General features: G+C 41.4%; 1 protein-coding gene across 6 annotated transcripts in view; it reads right to left on the bottom strand.

Moving 5' to 3' along the window:
* The window catches only part of FNTB (farnesyltransferase, CAAX box, subunit beta), a 43256-nt gene extending 20123 nt beyond the window's left edge, over positions 1-23133 (bottom strand). For 3 of the 6 annotated variants that reach the window (XM_089520540.1, XM_089520545.1, XM_089520543.1), the window contains exons 1-5: positions 22853-23133; positions 10186-10250; positions 6734-6806; positions 4083-4174; positions 827-973 (exon numbers count right to left, since the gene is read on the bottom strand). In XM_089520540.1, the coding sequence (XP_089376666.1) occupies positions 827-973; positions 4083-4174; positions 6734-6806; positions 10186-10250; positions 22853-22969 (494 nt within the window). In that variant the 5' untranslated portion in view covers positions 22970-23133. Of the gene's footprint in view, positions 1-826; positions 974-4082; positions 4175-5194; positions 5276-6733; positions 6807-10185; positions 10251-18101; positions 18190-21317; positions 21706-22852 lie in introns of those variants that run through there. The other 3 variants (XM_089520542.1, XM_089520544.1, XM_089520546.1) reach the window with 3 other exon arrangements.
* Positions 23134-23639: the final 506 nt, after the last annotated feature.

The following is a 23639-nucleotide window of genomic DNA, read 5'->3' as shown; positions in this document are numbered from 1 at the left end:
TTTTAAAAACTGCATCTTGACTACAATCTGTTTGTGGTAGATTACATTTGTTTACCTTTATTTGCATCAAAGAAATACACAAAAAGACCTTCTGCATCCTAAATCTAATGCATATTTATCCCAAACTTTTTTGGAGCAAATATCAGAATAGAAGAGATAATCAGCATATCATAGGCTGCATGCTGGCTATACATGAGCACAAAAATTACTACCATCTGTTTTCTAGAGTATCTCTGGCCTTCTGCTCTAGGCCTGGAGTGCAAAAAACAAAAACAAAAACCTGCACCAAGATTAAATGGAAGAGAAGCCAAAAAGACATTGGCTTCCCTTGATTAGGAATGCTGGTAAAGATACAGAGAAGCTGTCACTACATGAGACAAGGACAGAATAAAAGATACTTCAGACACCCAGTTCAGGAAAGAGAGGTGTGGCATAAATTATTTGTGGGATTGTGTCTCACTCTATGGTTTTACCTAAAGCTTGGAAGTTAACACATTAAAAAAAACACTGCCTGTAACATATCACTTTTCTTGATAGTGAGTAGTTAGCCCCTTTCCAAAAAGGAATATGTAACAAGCAGCATTTGTTCATTACTCCTAAAATGTTACTAAAAGGGATCATTTTGGAAGATTTGGGTCTTTTGTAATTTTTAAAAGGCTTTTTATTTTAAAATAAAAAGCAATGCAAAAGTAACATTTAGCAACATTTCTCTAATGAGCAATGCAGTAAGTTACTAATGAGTAAAAAGCAATGGGACTAATTACACTTAAATAATTATGATTCTGAAAACTGCTTTTAAAAAATAACTTCCAGGTTTTGTTTTTACCTGTTGATAACACTGTAAGCCTCTTCAGTGCCAATAATGCAAAGAGCATTGACAGCTGCGTAAGTGGGCGCAAGATGTGGGTGCTGGCCTGGCCCCCCTCCAAAACCTCCATTGGGGCTCTGACAGCGACTCAAAAACTGGCACACGCTGGGCATAAAGAAGAGACGAAAGTAAGGTTAGTTTTAAACAAACAGAAAACACTGAGTCTTCAGTTGATTTGGTTTTATTACTCTTCCTCCAACTCCACACCCACACATGCATATTCATTTTCAGAGTTGAGACACTGTTTAGAACCTTTTCTATGTCTCTGAAAGAGTCAAAGAAAGTGCATCTTGAATTAAAAGTCTCTAAGTGGCATTTTGCAAATCACCACCCACAGGATTTAAACATTTGTCACATTAAGAACTGGTGCCTGAATTTGCTTGTGTTCCTCTTCTTTCAGAATCACAGAATCATAGAATCGTAGAGTTGGAAGAGACCGCAAGGGGCATCCAGTCCAACCCCCTGCCATACAGGAAATCCAAATCAAAGCATCCCTGACAGATGGCTATCCAGCCTCTGCTTAAAAACCTTCAAAGAAGGAGACTCCATCACCCTCCAAGGGAGTGTGTTCCACTGTCGAACAGCCCTTACTGTCAGGAAGTTCTTCCTACTGTTGAGGTGAAATCTCTTTTCCTGTAGCTTGCATCCATTGTTCCGGGTCCTGTTCTCTGGAGCAGCAGAAAACAAGCTTGCTCCCTCCTCAACATGACATCCTTTCAAATATTTAAACAGGGCTATCATATCACCTCTTAACCTTCTCTTCTCCAGGCTAGACATCCCCAGCTCCCTAAGTCTTTCCTCATAGGGCATGGTTTCCAGACCCTTCACCATTTTAGTTGCCCTCCTTTGGACACACTCTAATTTCTCCACATCCTTTTTGAATTGTGGTGCCCAGAACTGGACACAATATTCCAGGTGGGGCCTGACTAAAGCAGAATACAGTGGCACTATTACTTCTCTTGTTCTAGACACTATACTTTTATTGATGCATCCTAAAATTCCATTGGCCTTTTCAGCTGCCACATCACACTGTTGACTCATGTTCAACTTGTGGTCTACTTGGACTCCTAGATCCCTTTCACATGTAGTTTCAGTCAGCCAGGTATCTCCAATCCTATATCTATGCATTTTATTTTTCCGCCCTAAGTGCAGTACCTTACATTTCTCCGTGTTGAATTTCATTTTGTTAGCTTTGGCCCAGCTTTCTAATCTATTCAGGTCATTTTGAATTTTGATCCTGTCCTCTGGGGTATTAGCTATTCCTCCTAATTTGGTGTCATCTGCAAATATGATAAGTATGCCCCCAATTCTGTCATCCAGGTCATTGATAAAGATGCTGAATAGCACTGGCCCCAGGACAGAGCCCTGTGGGACCCCACTGGTCACTTCTCTCCAGGATGACAAGGAGCCATTGTTGAGCACCCTTTGGGTTCAGCCAGTCAACCAATTACAAATCCATGTAACAGTTACCTTGTCTAGCCCACATTTTACAAGCTTGTTTGGAAGAATGTCATGGGAAACCTTGTCATAATGTTTTCTTTTTGTCTTTTGTCTTTTAGACTGTAAGCCCAATTACTAGGATGCTCTGGGAAGCTTTTTGGTAGTGTAAAAATTTTTTTTTTTTTTAAAAAAAGACCTCTTTTCTACAATAGTAACATTCTAAATCAGTAGGTGCTCTTATAATTCGACTGAACGGGTTGAGTTCAGGTAATACCCTTGTAAAAAGATTTCATCTGGGCAACTAGCGAGGGCTCCCCCCCTTTGTTGTTGTTGTTGTTGTAAAAAGACATATCTTTCCTACTTGGCAAACACTTCTCCTTGCCTTCCAAAAAGAATCCAGACTTCCTAATTTTCTTTTTCTTCTTCTTCTTATAAACAACCAGATGTCTTCTTCTCAAGGGTGCTTTGCACCATATAGTTTTTTTCAAACCTTTTCATTAATTGAATGACAAATTCCCCAGAGTCCTATCCTAAGGTCTTAAAGAACATGCCTGTATAGCACAAGGTCTAGCAGAACCTACTTGGGAGTACAACTTCAGGCACAGCCCCAGAGGTAGACTATGTGTCTGCCATGGAAAGACCAGCTACATACAGAGAGACTTCCCATCAGGATGGTCACTAGGTCATGAATGGGTGATAGCTATTAGAAATACGAAGATGGTGTGAAAGAGTTGAGATCCATACTAGTAAAAGGACCCTAATGAAATCAGTTTTTCAAGATACAAAAATCTTTACCTATATGCAATTTCCATGGTCTCCCCACCTGTGGTTTTGCTATCCCACCCTGAGAACAAATTGTTATAGGACCACTAATAAACTGTAATGATAATCACAGTACAAATAATACCTAAAAATTTCCCCCTAATTGTAGGCACTGAAGCTGTGCTCTCACCACCGCCATCCATGCTAATCACAAGATGTACAGAAAGCATCTACCCGAGAAGCAACTATTGAGAGGTTATTGTTGGAGTGAGTTGAATGAAACAATGAGCTGTTGTGTTTCCAAAAAAACATTCTAATGCATTATGCAGGGACACTGGGAGGTTAGGTCAGAGAGTCACACACTGTGCATAGATAATGAAGACTTCTGGGAGTCATTTCTACTGTAATTTATAAATGCAAAAGCACAGCAAGCAACTATTTCAAGCTATATTGTTGCTGTGTGCCTTCAAGTCAGTTCTGACTTTCAACAACCTAAAATGAACCTATTACGAGGTTTTATTGGCAAGACTTGTTCAGAGAGAGCTTGCCATTGCTTTCCTCTGAGGCTGAGTAGCTGTGACTTGCCCAAAGTCACCCAATGAATTGCTGAAGCAGAGTATGGATTCACATCACGGTCTCCCAGAGTCATAGTCCCACACCCAAACCACTACATACTGGCTCTCATTCAAGCTATATCTAGCACTCATTTCTCTTACTTGAACTTTGAGTTCTGATCCTATCTCCAACTGTTAAAACAGACAATCTCCCTAAGTATTTCTTTAGGGAAGAAAAAAAACAGCTGTCTCAAAATCCTCTTTGGTTTCTGGGCCTTCAACAGGCTGCATAATTTTTGAGTTTTTCCAAATTAGGGCCAGGAATGTAAAGAAAGAAATTGAGACTCACAGGGAACACATTCTACTTCTGTTATTACAGATTATGGTATTTTGTAAGGCTTGGAATATACCATTATATTTTCTGCTGGAACAGAGTTCAGGGGGGAAACAGTGCTTACTCTAAAGCTACAGACTCTGGGATGGGTTCCTGGAGCAGTTCTAGACTGTGCAGAATCCAGTAGCATAGCCATGGCCGGCTAGCATCCAGACACTAGAAAAGAAAAAAACAACAGCTGTTCAAACCCATTACTGAAACAGCTGGTAAGGCTGCATTTGTCACACCAAAACAGGAAAGCACAAAAAGGACTACATTAGGATGGTGGTTCACTAGAACAGAATTACTGGAAGCAAAATAGAAAGTCAAGAAGGAGGAGGGGGGGAGGAAGAGGAAAAGAAAAAGGCAAATAACACAAAAGTAGGAAATAAAGGAATTTCCATGCCACTTTAAATATAACTTCATCATTTGCACAATATTATTTTAACAAGGTCTACAACATGCAACCTATGTTTCTGTGGCTTATAGAAGTATGCCTTGACCGTAAGAAAAATCAAGCCCTCTGTATGCACAGATTCTTTCTCAACAGATTCAACTATCCATGGCTTGAAAATATTTTTTAAAAATAGTAAATTCCAAAAAGCAAACCTTGATTGTGCCATTTTATATAAGGGACTCAATGTCACTATATCACTGTATTTAATGGGACTTGAACATCCATAGATTTTGGTATCCACGGGAGTGGGTGGGGGGTTTCCTGGAACCAAACCCCAAGAGATACCAAGGACTCACTGTACTTTTTAAATTCCTGACAAATATTAAAGAAGTCTGTGACAATCTTTCATGTTTTTTCTTTGGTGATTTTCTTTCAAGATAGCCGGAAGTTTAAATTAAGAGAGCTTATGCTTAAGGAAGGCAAAGTTCTTAATTGGTTTGCTTGAATTTAATCAAGAAAACACAAATACAGCTATAGAGATTAGAGAAAATGAGTTGTATTTTAAGTTTTGTAAAGGCAATGACCATGCAATTTAAAAAGTGTATAAATGGCTTCTGAAACTAGAGACAGAAAATGAGTCTGTAAGAGTACATGGTAAGTAGGATTCAAAAATTTAGGGCATGATGTCCACATGGATATATATTGGGGGGGGGGGGGGAATGTGGTCCAAATATATAACATTTATTGTATATACTCATGTATAAGTCTAGAAATTTAGGTCAAAAATTGACATAAAATACCTGAGTCGACTTAACCATGGGTCAATGTAGATACTATATTTTCCCCTGGTGAAAGGAAAGAGTGTAATTTGTTCCAGAAGCACTGATCTCCCTCTGTTCTCTCATTCATCCAGCCTTTAAAGTGAGCACAAAGTTATGTCTGCCGGAATTTTGTAAGTTCTTTGGCATTGTTTTCATTTACTTCATCATTTAGATCCTTTGTTACATGCCCCTAAATTTTACCCTTGACTTATCCACAGGTCATATAAAAATCCTTAATTTTGGCCCAAGAACCTCCCCTCACCTTATAGTTGAGTATATATGGTACTTTGTGCAATAATTTAAAACAAAATTTATATAAGCTGATGTACTGATGGTACCTAGCCCCAAATAAACTATCAAAAATGGGCCAGAATGTTTCAAATGTATGTTGGTGACATCAAGATAAGGAGGGATCTTTTTTATATGTGGTTGACTTGTCAGACAATGGAAAGTTACTGATCTAAGAATTTATGGAGGCAAAAAGTTACTGCTTTAAGATTTATATGTTAATCCCAAAAAATTCTAAAGGTAGGTTTTGTAATGTTAACAGAAATGCTTCTGTTGGGCATTATGGATAAAGAACTAGATAGTAAATACGCATCAGTTTTTTGATATATAACAGTAGTAAGAATATTGTTTGCTCAAACTTGGAAACGGATTGAAATAATAATGATGCAAGGTTGTTAAATCTGCTGAGTTAGCCCAAATGGCCAAATGAATGTGGGTTTTAAAAGATAAGCCAACTGAAGAATTTTTGAAAGACTAGATAGAAACTGTGTATGTATTTTTTGAGCAACACGAAATCTAATGGTGTATTAATCTGGGCTATTATTAGTAATTTTAGTGGGATTATTTAGATTGACCTGCAATGGTAGAATAATTTTTTCCTCTTTTTTATTTTTCTTATCAATATAGTCAAGACTGGAGGGGTCAGAGCCTTAGTGTGTATTAGTTCTATGTCTTTCCTCCCTCTTTTTTAAAAATGTTTTTTCTTCCACCTCTGCTCTTTTTCTTCTTTCTGTTTCTTTATTTTGATAATAAAATATACTGTTTGTTCTAAAAACTGATAAAAATTATTATCAAAAAATTTAAAAGGTCTTGGCAGTGGGAAAGCAAAATACAGTTGCTCCTCCACATTTGCGGGGGTTAGGAGACTCCTGTGAATGTGGAAAAACTGTGAATAACTCCCCCCCCCCCCCGCCATGAGGAAGCCAATTAAAGGGAGGGATGGGCAGGGAAAGAGAAGCAGTAGCATGTGCTCCTTTTTTCCTGTCCTCCCTCTCCTTTTATCTGGCTCCCCACCCCTTTCCCAGCCAAATCACTGCCTTCCCCAGGTGGTGATCTGGCTGGGAAAGGAAGGAGGAGCCTCCAACCCCTGCAACAATCCTTTCCTAGCTGGATTGCTGCCTGGAATGCCCAGCAGCAATCCAGCTGGGAAAGGGAGGACACAAAAACCACTGACAGGAAAAAAATGGGAAGAAAACAACAAAATCTCCTTCAGTCTTCAGGAATAACTACCTCATAGGCATCTGTCAATTGCCTCAGGCCTCTCTTCAGATAATGGAAGTGTTTGTCCCGATGCAAAAGAAACCTGAAGAAAAGAAGAAAATTTATACAACAGGTTAAAATTTTGTAAAATAATACAGATAATGTACATTCAATTAATTAAGAAACAAAAAATTCTATCAGCAAATATATTATATCTGTATCTCTCTTGTATATCCACCCTAAACTTTGACTACAAGTTCTTTCTAAGAACAGTTGTGCTAGATCAAAGCAAAGGTCCATCTAAGCCAGTTCTCTGGCCAGCATCCAAAGAATGGCTTAAGTGCACAGAAATGCCTTATGCTTGTCCAGATAACCTGTAAATCCCCCCCTCCCCACCAGCATCCTCTTTGACAGCTGAATCCAAGACTTCTCATTAACAATTTTGGAAAACCCTCTCAGGCCTGTTACAGACCGCCAAGAAGCGGCGGTCTGCCGCCGCCACTTGCAGCGTCCGGGGACCGCAGCAGCCAAACGGCGCGGTTCCCGGACGCTGCAGAGAAGGAGCGCAAAAATCGCGCTCCTTCCTGGGCCCCGGAAGAGACGCCGTGAGGCGCTAGTTGCGCACTCGCGGCATCACTTCTGGGGTGCGACATGCGGACGCAGAGCATCCACTACATCAAAATGGCGGCGGCCGTGTGGAACGGCCGCTGCCATTTTGACATAGTCATTATGCGCGAGTGGCAAGGCGCGTCAGGAAGCGCCGCCCCTCGCGCGTAATGACAGCGCCTCATGGGCCGATCTGTAACACACCTCAGTTTCCCAACAGAAATTTAGCAAGCAGCATAGGAACTGGAAATGTCAGAGCTAGAAAAACCTCTCTATATTTTTTGGACTACAGTACCCAGGATCCCCACTAACCAGGGGGCTGGGGACTGTTGGAACTATAGCTGACAAACAACTTTCCAAAGCTCTTAGAAAAGCAAGCCCTTTAATTCCCACACATCTGACAGCAGTCAACTTGATGTCCTCAGGAAGCCTAAGGCACAGTGGAGCCAGCTGCACTGATTAAACACAGAGGAAAGAATTTTATCTGTTATAACTGGAGCCTTTGACAGACCATAAATGTGTAAAACTTCCTTCAAAAGCTGAGACAGCAGCCACTATATGCCATGGCACTGAACTCTGTAGCTAGTAGCTCAGTGAATCAGCAAATGCTTCCTGTTCTGGCCTCAACATATGTTGTATTTGGCGCTATGTGTGCCCAGACAGTCAACTCACATCCAACCAACCATGAGGTAAATATAATCTGAACATTATTGTGGAATGTAGTACAGTGCGCCCGCGTCATATGCAGGCATACTATACATGGCTTCCAGCTCACGCAGAAGCCATACAAAAATAAAAGGAATGGCGCACGCGACCATGGCGCAAGCGACCATGCACGCATGCCACCGTACGCATATGTTTCCTATCGGGGTGTGAGCATAAACGGATTTCCCTTACGCGGGTGGATCCGGAACAGATCCCACATGTAAGGGGAGGGCCCACTGTGACAGCAACTAAAATGAGAGATGAAATAATGGTGAAATAGTGGCAAGATGAAGTAAACAGATGTAAGTGGACAGGAGGAACAGAAAAAGGAGCTAAAACAGAGGTGAAGAACCAGCTAGACAAACTCTGTAGAGGGCATCCAAGCACAGAGAAATGGGGTCAGCAGGCCTTATCAGTTAATTCATAACAGACCTATAAAAACACACTTATTATAACTAACAGCAATAAACCATAATAGATATGCTCTGTAGGGAAAAAATACTTCTGTATGAACTGCCAACCCACTTCCAATGCATCAGTTACATTCAGGATTCTACCACTAGAAAAGAAAATAATCCCTAGTTATCCTAACAGTATTAATGTCATTAGCTACTTATACAGTGAAGACCTTGTTCTCCGCTGGGGTTTGGTTCTAGAATCCCCCATGGATAACAAAATCCATGGATGTTCAAGTCCCATTAAATACAATGACAGAGCAAAATGGTGTCCCTTGTATAAAATGGAAAATCAAGGTTTGCTATCAGGAATTTATATATTTTTTTAATATTTTCAAGCCATGGATTCTTGAATCCGTGGATAAAAAATCTGTGTATAAGGAGGGCTGACTGTAATATAAAGCATCTAACAGAATTGTACACTGCACAAAGAAAAAAACTGGTTGCTTACACTGCAAAATGAAAGCGTACAAAATATGTAGGAGAGAAAAAGTAACATGAAAAGAAGATCAATCTAAAACTGAACAGATATATTTAATAAGCAGGAAGGACACTCAAGTAGCAAAGAAATGCAAATGGAGAGTAAAGGACGTAGAGAGGAAAGAAACAGTAAATGTGTAATTTCTAGCAGACAGCGAAATCTCCAGTGAAGGTTTAAATGCAAAGAATATAAATAAAGATTCATGATTAATATGGAGGAGCAAGGCCAAGCTTACATTTGAAAGTATATATAAGAAATTTAATGCAAAGATGAAAAGAAAGAAAAAACTGCTGGATACAATTCCATTTGCCTCAAAGCATTTTTTTAAAATCAAGCTAAGGGCCAAATTAGTTGTGAAGAAATTCACATACGTAATTGGCCAAATGAATGTGGGGGACTGAGACCCTGATTCCAGGAAGGATGGCAAGGCTTTAACCCTTTAACCCCACAGTGGTCCTGTTCAGACCCTTGCACTGGAAGAAAACTGCCATTCAGGGATCAACAGAACATTATCTTCCAATGCCAGGACAGCCTGTATCAGAAAATATCAGCTCCCATCATGATGACATATGCCATGAATACATCCTTTTCAGATTAATATAACACTCTATGTAGGGCTCCTTTTGTAAACTGTTCAGAAACTGCACCACGCCCAAAATATTGTGGTCAGCGTACTCACTGGTTTCAAGGAACATATAACTCCCCTGCTGAAACAGCTACTCTGGCTACCAGTTTGCTTCCAGACAGAATTTAAAATGCTTTTTCTGATCTCAAAACACCCACACAGCTTAGATCCAGGCTATCTAAAAAAAGTGTACCTCCTAATATAAGCCTGACTGAGTTTTTAATATTTGTTTTTCATATACTTGTTTATGTATTTTTTTTCACTTTTGTATTTTCCATTGTTTTAATGGTATTTTACTTTCACTTATCTTTTGAACCACTTTAAGTCTCCTATTTGGAGCAAGGTAGGATAGAAATAAAATAATAAAAGGCATAGATCCCAGTCCTAACATACCCATTGTGTATAGGAACCCCCTCCTTCACTTGTCCTCATAGTTCCCTGGTTCTCTGGAAGGTAATGGGGTATTCCTGAACAATATGGTTGGAGAAAGCTGTTCCCAAAACCTGTGTGAAAATCAGTATTAGCATGCAAACTAAAATCCAAAATCCTTAGCATCAGTTGTTTTTAAACTTGTGTGAGGAGAAAATGCTGCAGAGATACAGTAACTTACTGCGAGTCATGATGATTTGTCTTGTAAACATCAAAGACTTCTTGGACTATGTCCTCTACTTTTGTCTGCAGAAGTCAAAAGGATAAAAGGAAGGAAGAGGAAATATGGAGAAAGGGAGAGAATACATGTTAGCATGAGCATATAAGAATCTTAAAAGGGAATAGGCAGCCTGATGCTCCTCTTGTGATTTGTACAACAGTTCCCATAACCCCTCCCCACTTGAAAACTTGAAAAAGTTGCTATAATGGCTGGGATTGATGGGAATTGTAGTCCAAAACATCTGGGTGGCATGTTACATATCCCTGCCCCAATGCACCAAAGCACAGCAGGACCTGAGCAATTCCAGTCAGAACACAGTAAATAATTATGGCTAAGTGTCTAGGTGCAGCAATGAGTAGATACGAAAAAGGACGTCAGATTGCAAGAGGGCTACCACAGCTCCAGTTTTAAAATTCAACACAGAGGCTGGTACAAAGCAACAGATCATAATAAACCATTGCTAATTTAAGATCTACTCTGTAGCCACCTGTGCAAAGAGACCACATGGCTTGCATGCAAAAGGTTGCATGCTCAATCTCTAAAATCTCCAAATTGGGCTAGGAAAAACTATGTGTGAAACTGCTGGAAGCTGTGGGCAGCATAGAGAACACTAGATCAACCAATGGTCTGACCTGAATGAAAGTAGATTCCTATGTACCAGCAGACACCCAGGAACACAGATGTCCTCTGACTCTCAATATACTCCTCAACACTGCATTGCTCATCATGGTGATACCAAAAGATTTCCCAGCAGCTACATTCAATGCCATAGTACCAGTATCCAGGATCCTTGTGTAAGGACTGCTGGGCTCAAGATAAAACTTGAAAAAGTTACTATAATAGCTGGGGGAGATTACTGGGAGTTGTAGTCCAAAAAAGAAGCATTCCAAGTTCTGCAATCAATATGAGTACTATAGCTATACCTTGTCACATTGCCCCATTACCAGAGAGAAGTAAAATCCAGAGCTGCTAGGTGATAATTAGAATAGACAAGTTACATATTAACACAGTGGCTCTCAAACCTTTTACTCTTGGGACCCCTCTTTACATCTACATATGGATGTCATGTCAGTAGTATATGAATAAAAATATTTTGTTTATTTAGTGTACATATTTTCATTTACACATTCATGTATATTCATATTTTAAAATTTTATTAAAAATAACATTGTTCAAATTAGAGCAATTTTATTTAAGTAAATTCAACTCAACACATGTGTAAATTTCACACATATAAAGTTTGGAAAGAGGAGGAGGACAGATCAGGGACTCCAAGTCTCTCGCCCCCCTTGAGCAACTCTCATGTTCCCTATGGGGATCCTCCCCCATCGTTTGAGAAGCACTGCATTATCAGATAGATAGCAATGGACACACCTCACCTGTACATACAATAATGCTAGGAAATAGGAAAGGAAGAGGGCAGGATAAAGGAAGACTGCACACTAGATGGACAGACTCAATTAGGGAGGTCACGAATCTGAGTTTGCAGGACCTAAGCAGAGCCGTGGAAGATAAGAGAGCTTGGAGGTATCTCATCCACAGGGTCACCATGAGTCGGGGTAAACCTGAGGGCAGTTAACAACAATAATTGCAGCAAGTTTGGAAACGGACCCTCCAAAACCAAGGACAATGTCCTATCCCCTAGATCTTCTACTCTTGCCTCTACAAAGACAGATTCCAATTTAATTTGCATACACCCTGTGCCTCATCAGAATGGTGGTCCACAGAGTTGTTATTAGACAACATTGCTACCTGGCAGTCACCACTTTGATGGGAAACAGCTCAGAGGCAGATGGCTATGCTTTAATACCAGAGGAAGCATGAGGATGTGAAAGAGATGGGGAGAGGGAGAACTATGGCAGCAGATCATTTTTAGTCAAACAGAGAACCTCAAAATCAGGGTTGGTTTAAACCTAGTGATTTTTTCTGAATTTAAACATTTTAATGTTAACAGTTTACCAACAATTGTTCATTATTAGGCCAATATTCAGTGACAGGTGCTTCTTTTTGATCACTTTATTTTATAGTGTAAGAAATGCTATTCAGAAACAAATCCTTCAATTAACCTAAGTTCAACCAAAATATCCAAAACAAAGGATGTCTCAGTGAGGATGAAGCAAGCTTGTTTTCTGCTGCTCCAGAAACTGGGACATGGCACAATGGATGGAATCTACAGGAAAAGAGATTCCACCTAAATGTTAGGTAGAACTTTCCAACAGTAAGAGCTGTTAGACAGCGGAAAGTGCTCCCTCAAAGTGAGAGGGAGCCTCCTTCTTTAGAGGTCTTTAAACAGGGGCTGGATGGCCATCTGTCAGGGGTGCTTTGAGTGTGAGTTCCTGCATGGCAGAATGGGGTTGGACTGGATGGCCCTTATGGTCTCTTCCACCTCTATGATTCTATGGCCTGATAGATGGGCCAAACAGAGCGGCTTCCAGCCACTTTGGAGGCATGGCATTTACACAACACACACAGAGAATGACCAGAAGCCACTTTAAGGCTGCCTAAGGCAGCCTGAAGTAGCCAGCAAAAGCAGCGGCTTTAATCCACTCCTTGCTGGTAGCTCAGCCATCTAGTCACCACAGTCCTGGGCTGCTCACAGCCTGATCATGGCTGGAGCAGCCAGAGCTTATTCCAAGCCACCAGTCTGCTTCGCCCCTGTGATTCTAAAACAATTTAAAACAGACAATGAAAAATGTTTAAAAGCCAGTTGAAAAACGTGTGTCAGCTAACCTAATTATGGGGTTGGTAGTTGAGACAGAGAGGAAGGAGTTCAACCACAGAATCATAGAGTTGGAAGAAACCCCTAAGGGCCATCCAGTCCAACCCCCCGCCATGCAGAAACACACAGTCAAAGCATCGCCGACATATGACCATCTAGCCTAAAAACCTCCAAAGGAGGAGACTCCACCATGCTCCGAGGGAGTATATTCAAGCATAACCAGTCAGAAGGTTGGATGGAATTGTGAGGAAAGGTTTCTCAAAAACTTGCACCTATGCCAAGTATGCCCATCCTAACTACAATAACTTGCCCCAATATATTGAAATGGCCAGACTTAGTGCCCCAGTACAGGCTAGACAGAAAGGCAGTGATGACAGAAAGGGGAAATGATAAGGACTCCTGGCCAGCTCATGTAGCAGATATCCTTTGGAGCTAGTAAGTCAGATTTACATTCCCATCCTCATTCCTTAGCTCACCTTAAACAAGGGAACAAAGCCTCAACTGACACTTTCCTGCTAATCTGGCAACCTTCCTGGTATTTTCTCACACTCTCAGATTTGAAAAGGGCTCTCTTCTCCATTAAAGGTCAGATTCTGGAGGGAGATAATGTGCATAGATCCCTTCAGAAACATCTCAGGCCTCCAGCAAGGAAGCTCAAATCCAACCAGTAATTGTGTCGACTGGATGACAACTGTTATTTCAGCCACTTTGGCCTTAATAGCAAGAGGCAACAGTAGGCCACAGAAAGCAAGATTTTCCTGAATGCGCTGGGCTTCCAATGCAAAGAATTATTTGGCTAGCGATGTGTGTTTAGATTTGGAGAAAACATCTCTCCAGAGTTTTAGGAAAGGCTCTTCACTTTCTCCCAGATTCAGTTTGTGGGCTGAAGAGCAACAGTAAGTACTGGATTGGGGGGAAGGAAGAGTCACATACATTCAGCAAGTAACTATGATTGTGAAGAAATCCTTTTTCAGTTTCATCTGCACCAACAAAAGACTGTCAAACACTAATCATTATAGAATCATAGAATTGTAGAGTTGGAAGAGACCACAAGGGCCATCCAGTCCAACCCCCTGCCATGCAGGAAATCACAATCAAAGCATCCCCGACAGATGGCCATCCAGCCTCTGTTTGAAGACCTCTAAGGAAGGAGACTCCACTACACTTCGAGGGAGTTTGTTCCACTGTCGAACAGCCCTTACTGTCAGGAAGTTCCTCCTAATGTTGAGGTGGAATCTCTTTTCTATCTAGAAAATTGATATTTTAAATACAGAATTCAATTTTTCCCATAACTGACTTTAAATTAATCCTCCCACTGACTGTAATTAAGTCCCATTACTTGAGCATGGACAAAGTGAGAACATATTCATGCTTATTTTATATAACCAAAATAATAAATTCACCGTAGCATTTTTTCCTCCTAATAATATACTCAGTTAAGTCTGTTCATTATCACTAAGAAATCCATGCTCCCTTTCCAAATACACAATGTTGTTAACATAATATCATATTGCAAGGGGGGGCTGTGCTGTTGCTAAACTACAGCTTTTATTATCGTTTAGTGGATCTGCTGATTAGAGCAAATGGGACATGGAATCCAACATTACTAGTGGGTTTGGCTTTGAGTTTGATTCTGTAGGCCTTCCCTTTCCATGGCTCTGATGCTTTTGGAGTGGGGCAGAGACAGAGAGCAAGGGAAAGAACACGAGGCAACCTCCACTAACTCATGGCCTAGGGGCACAACCTCATCAATTTATCACTTCTATGCCACTGATCATTGAGAATTAGCCCCTGGACCATCCAAAATTGGCCAGGGCTAGTCTATGCTCTCAGCTGTCAGTAGTGACTAAAACAGCTTGTCAGGAAGACTTTTACTCACATTTATGTGGAAAGAAGAAACTGGAAGCAAGATTTTAAAGAAACTTCTCCAACAGGTTTTGGAAAAGTTATCCCAGAACTTAATCCATTGGTATTTCTTAGCCACAGGGCAGTACAGCTGGTTTTTAGGCATATATTTAGAAGAGTAAGTTCCTGAAATGCATAAATCAATAGCTAAAACATTATAGTGCAACATGAATATGCTTATGGTTAACACATTTCTTGATTTAGGAAGTTACAAAAATCTTTGTTGCTACAACTCAATGAATCCTCCCGACAAGAGTTTAACAGCCTATCTTAGATCAAAATGTTATGCCACCAGTCACATCAAGAGAAAAACTGCAACACTACAAAACATAATTTACTCTGTTAAAATCTTGTTGCAAATGTTTATTATGATAGAAGAGAGAGGATTTAGCCCAATGAAGTAACAGAACTACTTCTATTACTGTGAAGAGTAAATGATTTTAGGCATGCATCTGTGGGATAATTTTGACTCTGCTAGTGGACTTGGTATGCATCATCAGTAAATACAGTTACAGGATTACAATACATTTCTACCATCTATGCACCTACATATGTATGAGTTCTTAATATACAAAGATTGCAAAGCAAAGAGTCCACCCACACAAATTTTTACCACAGATTCCCCAGCCACTTAATACCAAGAGAGATTAACTGCTCACCGAGCTAATCAGCCACAGGAATTGTTAATCCAGGAATCAGATGGAAGCCTTTCTTGTTCCATTTTATTTCCAGGAATTGCCAAGCATATGTTTTCCTACTAAGCTACAGGGCCTTCCATTTCCAAGTTTATAACGTCTTCCTCTTAGAACAAACAATATGATCTCTGCCTCAGATTACAGAGACCTTTAAACAAGTACTCTGACTCTGTGAGACACATCACTAACACACTGTGGGGTAATTACCACACAAAACAAATGTGACAACCTAACTGAAAGGTAGCTACTGTATATTCTGTTTGATTCCAAAAGGGTTGCTACATTAGCCAGAGCAAGCACACAACGAAAGGTTCTTGTAGCGTCGATCAAATCAAGAGATTCGTTGTTGAATAAAATCTTTTATAGGCTAGAAAGGTCAAATCTACACCACAAACATGTATGCTACACCAAATCTGTTGTCACAAGGTGTCACAACAATTTTTTTGTGATCACTTATTGATATGACACAGTAATATATTATATTTGTATACAAGTATACCACACATACAAAGTATATGATTGTTCCTGATCTTAAAACAGCCTCCCAAACTAGTATCTTTAAGACATGTTAAGCTTAAGGTGGTCACATGAAAACGAGGACAAGTCTCCTCTGGCTTTAATAACTATATGGAAAAAGGCATTTCACCAGATGTAGCTTGCTCCATCATCCCAACCAGCATAAGCATTAGCTATGATGACTGGGGATAATGAGAGTTGTAGTCCAACACATCTAGAGGACCCTAGATTAGGAAAGGGCATCACTGAAAAGTTATACTATTTTAAATACTCCCTATTGGTTGAACAGAGCCAGCGTGCCTTAGGACCTTACCACATGGGGGAAATCAGGCAAAATTGGGGGTTTAAACAGCAATTATCCCATGCAAACCATGATGTCGCAATTAAGATTTTCACGTGACGTCACTATTGAACAGGCAATAAACAGCAACAAATCATTCATGGGGAAATCCCAAAAGTGATTTGTTGGTGTTTATTACCTGTTTATTGCCTGTTTAATAGCAATGTTTATGAAAATTTTAATTGCGATATTGTATTTTGCACAGGATAATTGCTGTTTCAACCCACAATTTTGCCTGTGTGATAAGGTCCATAGTGGTTTGAGCGCTGGCTTATGACTTTGGAGACAACATTCTGCATCCCCACTCAGCCATGAAAACCCACTGAAGGACTTTGTGCAATTCACTCTCTCTCAGCCTCAGAGGAAGGCAATAGCAAACCCCCTCTGAACAATTCTTGCCAAGAAAACCCAGTGAAAGAGTTGCCATTGGTTGAAAACGACTTGAAGATACACAACATTTTGCCCATTTTGAAATAATTCCATTTCATCTATTCGATGAAAATATCACGGAAGCCAAAAGACAATAAAACCAGGACCATTTTGTTTTATGCCATTACAGTTCCAGTTAATCAGAAATTGCTCCTTTAAACTAGGAACAGCCAGTTGGCAGCCTGGAGCCTGAATTTGCCTCCTCAGTAATTTTATTTAGTTTCACCCTGATAATAGCCTTACATATTTTTTTTGTCAGCATTTTATTGACTGATTGCACCAGTAAGGGAAAGAAATAATTTCAAGCTGTAATGCTGTATGTTAACCTTGCACTTGTAGTAGCCAAAGGCACCTCGGAAATGCATGTAAGCAAGTCAGACGGCTTGCAGAGGAGGGACAAAGTGCTCTGCCGTTCTTCTGGAAACGCAACCCTCCTTCTCCATCCCGCAACATTTCATGTTCTGATTTTGATTTGCAAGACTGTACTATGCAATAGTGGAAACAAATATTTATATTTAACTGTATGTGCTTCATACTGAGGCACATCAGCACAAGAGGGCTTGTTTATATAAAAACGCTCTCATTTAAATACTCTTCTCTTGAAACAGCATTGTGGTTTCTTTGCAGACAAGTCTCCCAAACCCTCTTCTCTGGCTGACTTGATACCTTTATTATCTGGTCTCATGTTAATCAAGTCCAGCAGAACATTAGCATTCTATTAGCTTTAGCCACACAACAGGCAATCTTTCTGGAAACAGCAGTGGAACCACATAACAGTCTTATAACCACAACTTTAATCGGGAAACTTGCTGACAGGTGATACCTCTATATCCCTTCAGTTTCCCTCAAGACCATACCCAAAATCCATTGTCTACATCTAAGCTTGGTGATCTAGGCATATCAGTTAAGACTTGTTGGACAGAGACCTCTGATTTTATGGATTTACACCAGGTATTTCCAAGACTGCAATACCTACACAAGGAAGTGTGGAGAAGAGAAATCAGTAGATTTGCACAACTTGGGTGATAAATCTACAGAGCAAAGCCAAAAGAGAATACAAGAGAACACAAGCTGTTGTTTCCCCCATTCCCAGCTCAGAGCGCTAAATGCTATAAGCCATCCTGGACAATAATACCAGGCTGGGCATACCTGCTCTTCCTTATAAACAACAATCCAATTTCAAGCAGCTACTCAGCAACAGACCACACAATCAGAGCTATAGACAAAGGAACCAGGCTCTGTGGGACAACACCAACTCTGTTCTCATACTTACAGTCCAAACTCCTGCCATGCAGAAAGACACAATCAAAGCATTCCTGGCAGATGGCCATCCAGCCCCTGTTTAAAAACCTCCAAAGGAGACTCCAATACACTCTGAGGCAGCGTATTCCACTGTCGAATAGCTTCTATTGTCAGGAAGTTCTTCCTAATGTTTAGGCGGAATATCTTTTCCTGTAATTTGAATCCATTACTCAGTATGCTATGCTGCATCTGCACTGCAGAAACAATCAAGTTTGATGCCGCTTTAACTGCCATTGCTCAATGCTGTAGAATTCTGCGACTTGTAGTTTTGTGAGATATTTAGCCATCTCTGAGCTCTGGCCACAACAAACTACAAATCCCAGGACTCCACAGAATGGAGCATAGCATGACCGTGAGAGCTTCAAAAGACTGTCAGAAACAAATTCCAATGGAAAACAGATTCAGCTCTATCTCCTGTGGTTTGTAACACTATGACTAGAAACATTCTGAGTAGTCCCAACTAGAGCAGAGCCACTGAAATAATTCTCAGATAAGGAGTCAATGCACAGGTAAATCACATAGGTTTAATAGATCTAAACTAGAATCACAGAATCATAGACTCATAGAATAATAAAGTAGGAAGAGACCCCAAGGGCCATTCAGTCCAACCCCCTGCCATGCAGGAAATCTCAATCAAAGCACCCCGACAGATGGCAATCCAGCCTCTGTTTAAAGACCAAACAGCAGCATTTAGGCCTATATGTAAAACAGTTCAACGAAAGGATGTTTGTGTAGATGGGATTTAAAGCCCCTCATGTTTTGGGTCCAGCCTGTCTGTGGGATTGCCTTCTTCTGTATAATCCGCCCCATGCACTTAGGTCCTCTGGAAAAAAATTATTACAGCCAACAAAGACCAGGCTGGCAGCAACTACCCAGAGGGCCTTTTCATCTGTCGCTTCCAAATATGCCAGAGGAGATCCGACATATTACCAACCTTGACAGCTTTAAAAAGCAGTCAAGATCGATCTCTTCCAACAAGCCTTCCCAGAATAACTGATGCAGTTGCCCCCACTGACATGGACCATCCTATAGATTATCCCATTGTCTGTCCTATTTCTTGTCTTAGTAATCGTTTTAATGATCTTAATTGTATTTTATTGTAGTTATTTGTTATGTTTGTACTTATTGTCATTGCTTTGAGGTTAAGGAAGGAGGGAGGATTGTGAGATCTTAATCTATTATATTGTATGGATTTTATTGATGCAAGCCGCCTCGATCTTGTTGGAGAGGCGGGGTAGAATTATTATTATTATTATTATTATTATTATTTGGTTCCAGGACCTCCTGTGGATACCAAAATTCCATGAATGCTCAAGTCCCATTATATACTATGGCACATTAAAATAGTGTCTCTTATATAAAATAGCCAACTCAAGATTTGCTTTTTGGAATGTATATTTGGAATATTTTCAAGCTGTGGATAGTTGAATCCATGGATATGGAGGGCCAACTGTACTTAATTAATCTGATGGCACCAAATTTATAAAGGTGGCTGGCTGTTCAAACAAATGGGGAGGGGGGTCTGTGCACAGAAAAGCATTTCACAGCCACTTTCTGGCAAATGGAGGCCTGTGAGTATTCCAGTATTAAAACAATTACTAAGACAAGAAATAGGGCAGTGGCCAAATTGGATGAGGAGATAGGAAATGACTGGCAGTAAGGGCAACAAAGGGACTGATGTGAGGCACAGTAGCCACATCCCCAGGTGTCCCTTTTTTGGTTGAAGGCTGAATAAAACTCAAAATAGATCTGGCTGCTATATTTTACCAAGACAAATTCTGTTAATGTAACTCTCAACCACCTTTAACATTAGTGTAATGAAGTAATCTTCCTCCAACAAGTTGTAGCATGTTCTACAGGAAAAGGTTAAGTATAATTATGACTGCAAACATAAAATTAACTGAAAATGAGAGCAAGTGTTATTAATGAAGATATGCACAGCACTCCTAGTTTTTTTTAAAAATAGCATTCTGAAATTCTATTTTCCCAAACAGTATGTTCTCATGTGCAGCAGTGATATATATGCAAAAACCTCTCCAAATTCATCCACAGGATAGTTGCCGTAGAAATCCCAGAACAACACAGCCTGTTTGAATATATACAGGTTTTTACTGCTGGGGCAATGATGCCAACAAGGGCTGGAGTGGGCAATGTGTGACCATGAACATGAAGTAGCGGCAGAGATTCTGAAGTGAGGTGTGAATTTGCAAACTATGGCCCCATACAGACAGGCCAAAATAAAGCTGCTTTGGGTCTCTTTGGAGGAATGCTATTTAAATGATGCATGCGTCCTAAGAACACAGAAGCCACGCCAAAGCCATGCTTTGGTGCAGCTTCTGGCCTCTTACGATCTGTGTGTCATTTAAACAGCATACCTCCAAAGAGACCCAAAGGAGCTTTATTTTGGCCCTATGTGAAACACCAGCATGCATGTCTTTTTCCTCCAGTTGTCTTCACAAAAGAATTCTTCTCTAAAATATATCCTAGAACAGATTATCTGCAACAGAAGAGGTAAGATCAATCTTGAAGCAGGGTGTGCAAATCAATACAAGATATGGAAAGTGGATGACTCTGGTTGGGTGGTTACGGGGCGGGGGGGGGGAATCATTAAGACCCTGTCTGTTTAACAGTTGTGTCAAAACCAGGATTTCAGCACATGCACCTACTGAAGAAAGGCACACTACCCAAAACTGTCTCTTTCACATAGCTATTAAAAAGTACAGAAGCCCTGTCATTTCCCCCCCATAACTTTAAAGGCAATGTCAGGGGGGGAAATTAAACAAGTCTTTGAGCTGGACTTTATAACATGAATTTCCACAATGCCAGGCTAGCTCCAGTGGACTAGAACTCATGCTGACTATAACATCCAAAATCCACAAAACAATGATGCCTTTATGGGGCCAACCAAAATGCACAATATACATTACTGGCCCCATGAAGGCATCACTGTTTTGTGTTTTCCATGATGTTATGGTTGGTAGCCATGTTGGCCATGTTGTTGTTGTTGTTAATTGCCCTCAAGTCAACCCCGACTCATGACTCCCCTGTGGATGAGGCACCTCCAAGCCCCTCTGTCCTCCACTGCTCTACTCAGGTCCTGCAAACTCATACTTGTGACCTCTCTAATTGTGTCTGTCCATCTAGCATGTGGTCTTCCACTTTGCCTACTATGTTCTACCTTTCCTACCATTATTGTCTCTTCTGAGTCATGCCTTCTCATGCTGTGGCCAAAAGTACAATAGCCTCAGTTTCATCATCTTGGCTTCCAGGGAGATTTCAGGCTTGATCTGCTCAAGGACCCATTTGTTTGTCCTTTTGGCTGTCCATGGGATCCTCAGGACTCTTCTCCAACACCACAGCTCAAATGAGCTTATTTTCTTCCTGCCATACGCAGTGATGGGGAATACAATGACTTGGACTATTCTAACTTTACTGCTCGATTGTGTATCTTTACTTCCAGGATCTTGTCTAGCTCTTTAACAGCTGCCCACCCCATTCTTAGTCTTCTTATTTCTTGGCTGCAGTCGTCATTCTGATCAATGTTTGATTCAAGGCACGGGAAAGCTTTAACTATCTGAGGACATAGCCTTAAGTCTAGGAAATCTCATGCTATCGACTTCTTTCTTTCAGTGTGCAAAGGGACCGTGCAGCACCTTTGAGACTAAGGTCCAAAAGACACTGCAGAAGTAATCCAGTTTGAGACCACTTCAGCTGCTTTGGCTCAGTTTATTGTAGTTTATTGTGGCACCAGAGTTCTCTGACAGAGAAGGCCAAGTGTCTCACAAAACTACAGTCCCTAGGATTCCCTAGCATTGAGCCAAGGCAGTTAAGGCAGCCTCAAACTCAATTATTTCTGCAGTGTGTTTTGGACCTACCTGAAAAAAAGGAAGTTGGCAGCATGAGCTTTCCTAGACTTGCGCCTAAGTTCTTCAGATGGATGAAGTCTAGGAAAGCTCATGCTGCAGACTTCTTTCTTTCAGTGAGTCTCAAAGGTGCTACAAGGTCTCTTTATACAGTATATTAATTCAACAGACAAACACAGCTAGGTCTGTGAACTCTTTCTTTCATTAAGTCTCAAAGGTGCTACAAGATCCTTTTGTATAGCAAAGTACATCCAATCTAGCCAAGTCCAGTAACAACCAACCCCCACAAAACAGTGATACCTCTATCAGGCCAACCAAAATGCACAAAATACACGTCAGCCTGAGAAAGGTGTGACTGAATCACCCTAGAATTCAAAGACATAGCTGTGCCAGTCTGTAGGGTCAGCAGGTAGAGAGAGGGGTCTTGTGGCACCTTTGAGACTTACTGAAAGGAAGAAATTGGCAGCAGGAGAGCTTTCCTAGACTGCAGCCTACTTCCTCAGAGGCATGTTGTTGTTGTTGTTGTTGTTCTATTATCCAGAGATGCAGCCATATGAGGAGGAGCCTGCAGGCTCAGTGTGTGGAGAGGTCTTTGTGGCCCTCTGAGGCTGCTCCCTGAAAGGAAGAACTTGGGAGCCTGGGAGTTCCTAGGCTCCCGCCTGCTTCCTCGGGGCGGATTCTTTTGTGGGTTGCAATCCTTTGCCAGGGGCGCTTCTCGGAGGGTCTCCCAGAGAGACTGCTGCCCAGGCAGAGCAGGGGCCAGTCCCGCGCGCACTGCACCCTGGGGCTTGTAGTCCCCGCCTCCTCCCACGAGGAGGAGCACAAGACAAGGAGGAGGCCGCCGCCGCCGCTTCCCCACCTGCTCGGCCGAAGTGAGGGTCCGCACCCCGTCGTCCTGCAGCCTCTCCCGCCCGGCTTCCATGCTGCCTCCGCACCGGGGGCGCCTTCCGTCCGTAGGAGCCGCGGCGGACGCCATGATGCCAGAGACTAAGGGGTAACGGACGGCGGAGAGTGGCTGGACGCGCGCGACGGAGGAGGGGCAGAGAGAACGGAACGCCGGCTACGGCAACGCGAGAAGGACAAACAAGCCTCGAACGCGCAGCGCTCCCTCACCATACCGTCGCGTTCAAGCACACTTTGAAGACTGGTGGCGTGGGAGAGTGAGCGTCCCGCCAGCGCCCCCGCGTGGCGCGTATGTTAATTTCCCCGTTGAAGAGTCCGGCTTTAAAGGGGAGCCTTGCTAGTAGAGTGAATGGCTCAGCAGCGCCCCCGTGTGGCATTTATGTTAACTTCCCCGTTGAAGCCTCCCTCATCTCTGAGGCACTGAGCCTGGCTTTGTGGGAAACTGTTTTATTATCCCCAGTATGCAAAGGGATCCTGCAGCCCCTTTGAGACTAACCTAGGCTCAAAGGTGCCACAAGATCTCTCTGCCTACCGATTCTACAGACTAACATGGCTATATCTTTGAATAATAATAATAAAAATAATATGCATCTGAGGAAGTAGACTGTAGTCTAGGGAAAAAGTAAACTCTTCTAGAACATGGCTACATAGCGCAAAAACCCCTATTTCTTTCTTTCACTGAGTCTGCAATGCAGAATTAATGCAGTTTGGGGTTTTTTTTCATATTTTTCATATTTTATTTA

Source organism: Sceloporus occidentalis, unplaced genomic scaffold (assembly GCF_023333645.1).
Source record: "Sceloporus occidentalis isolate IW3139 unplaced genomic scaffold, rSceOcc1.0.p SCAF_4, whole genome shotgun sequence".
NCBI lineage: Eukaryota > Metazoa > Chordata > Lepidosauria > Squamata > Phrynosomatidae > Sceloporus > Sceloporus occidentalis.
This window is presented reverse-complemented; position numbering and strand designations above follow the sequence as displayed.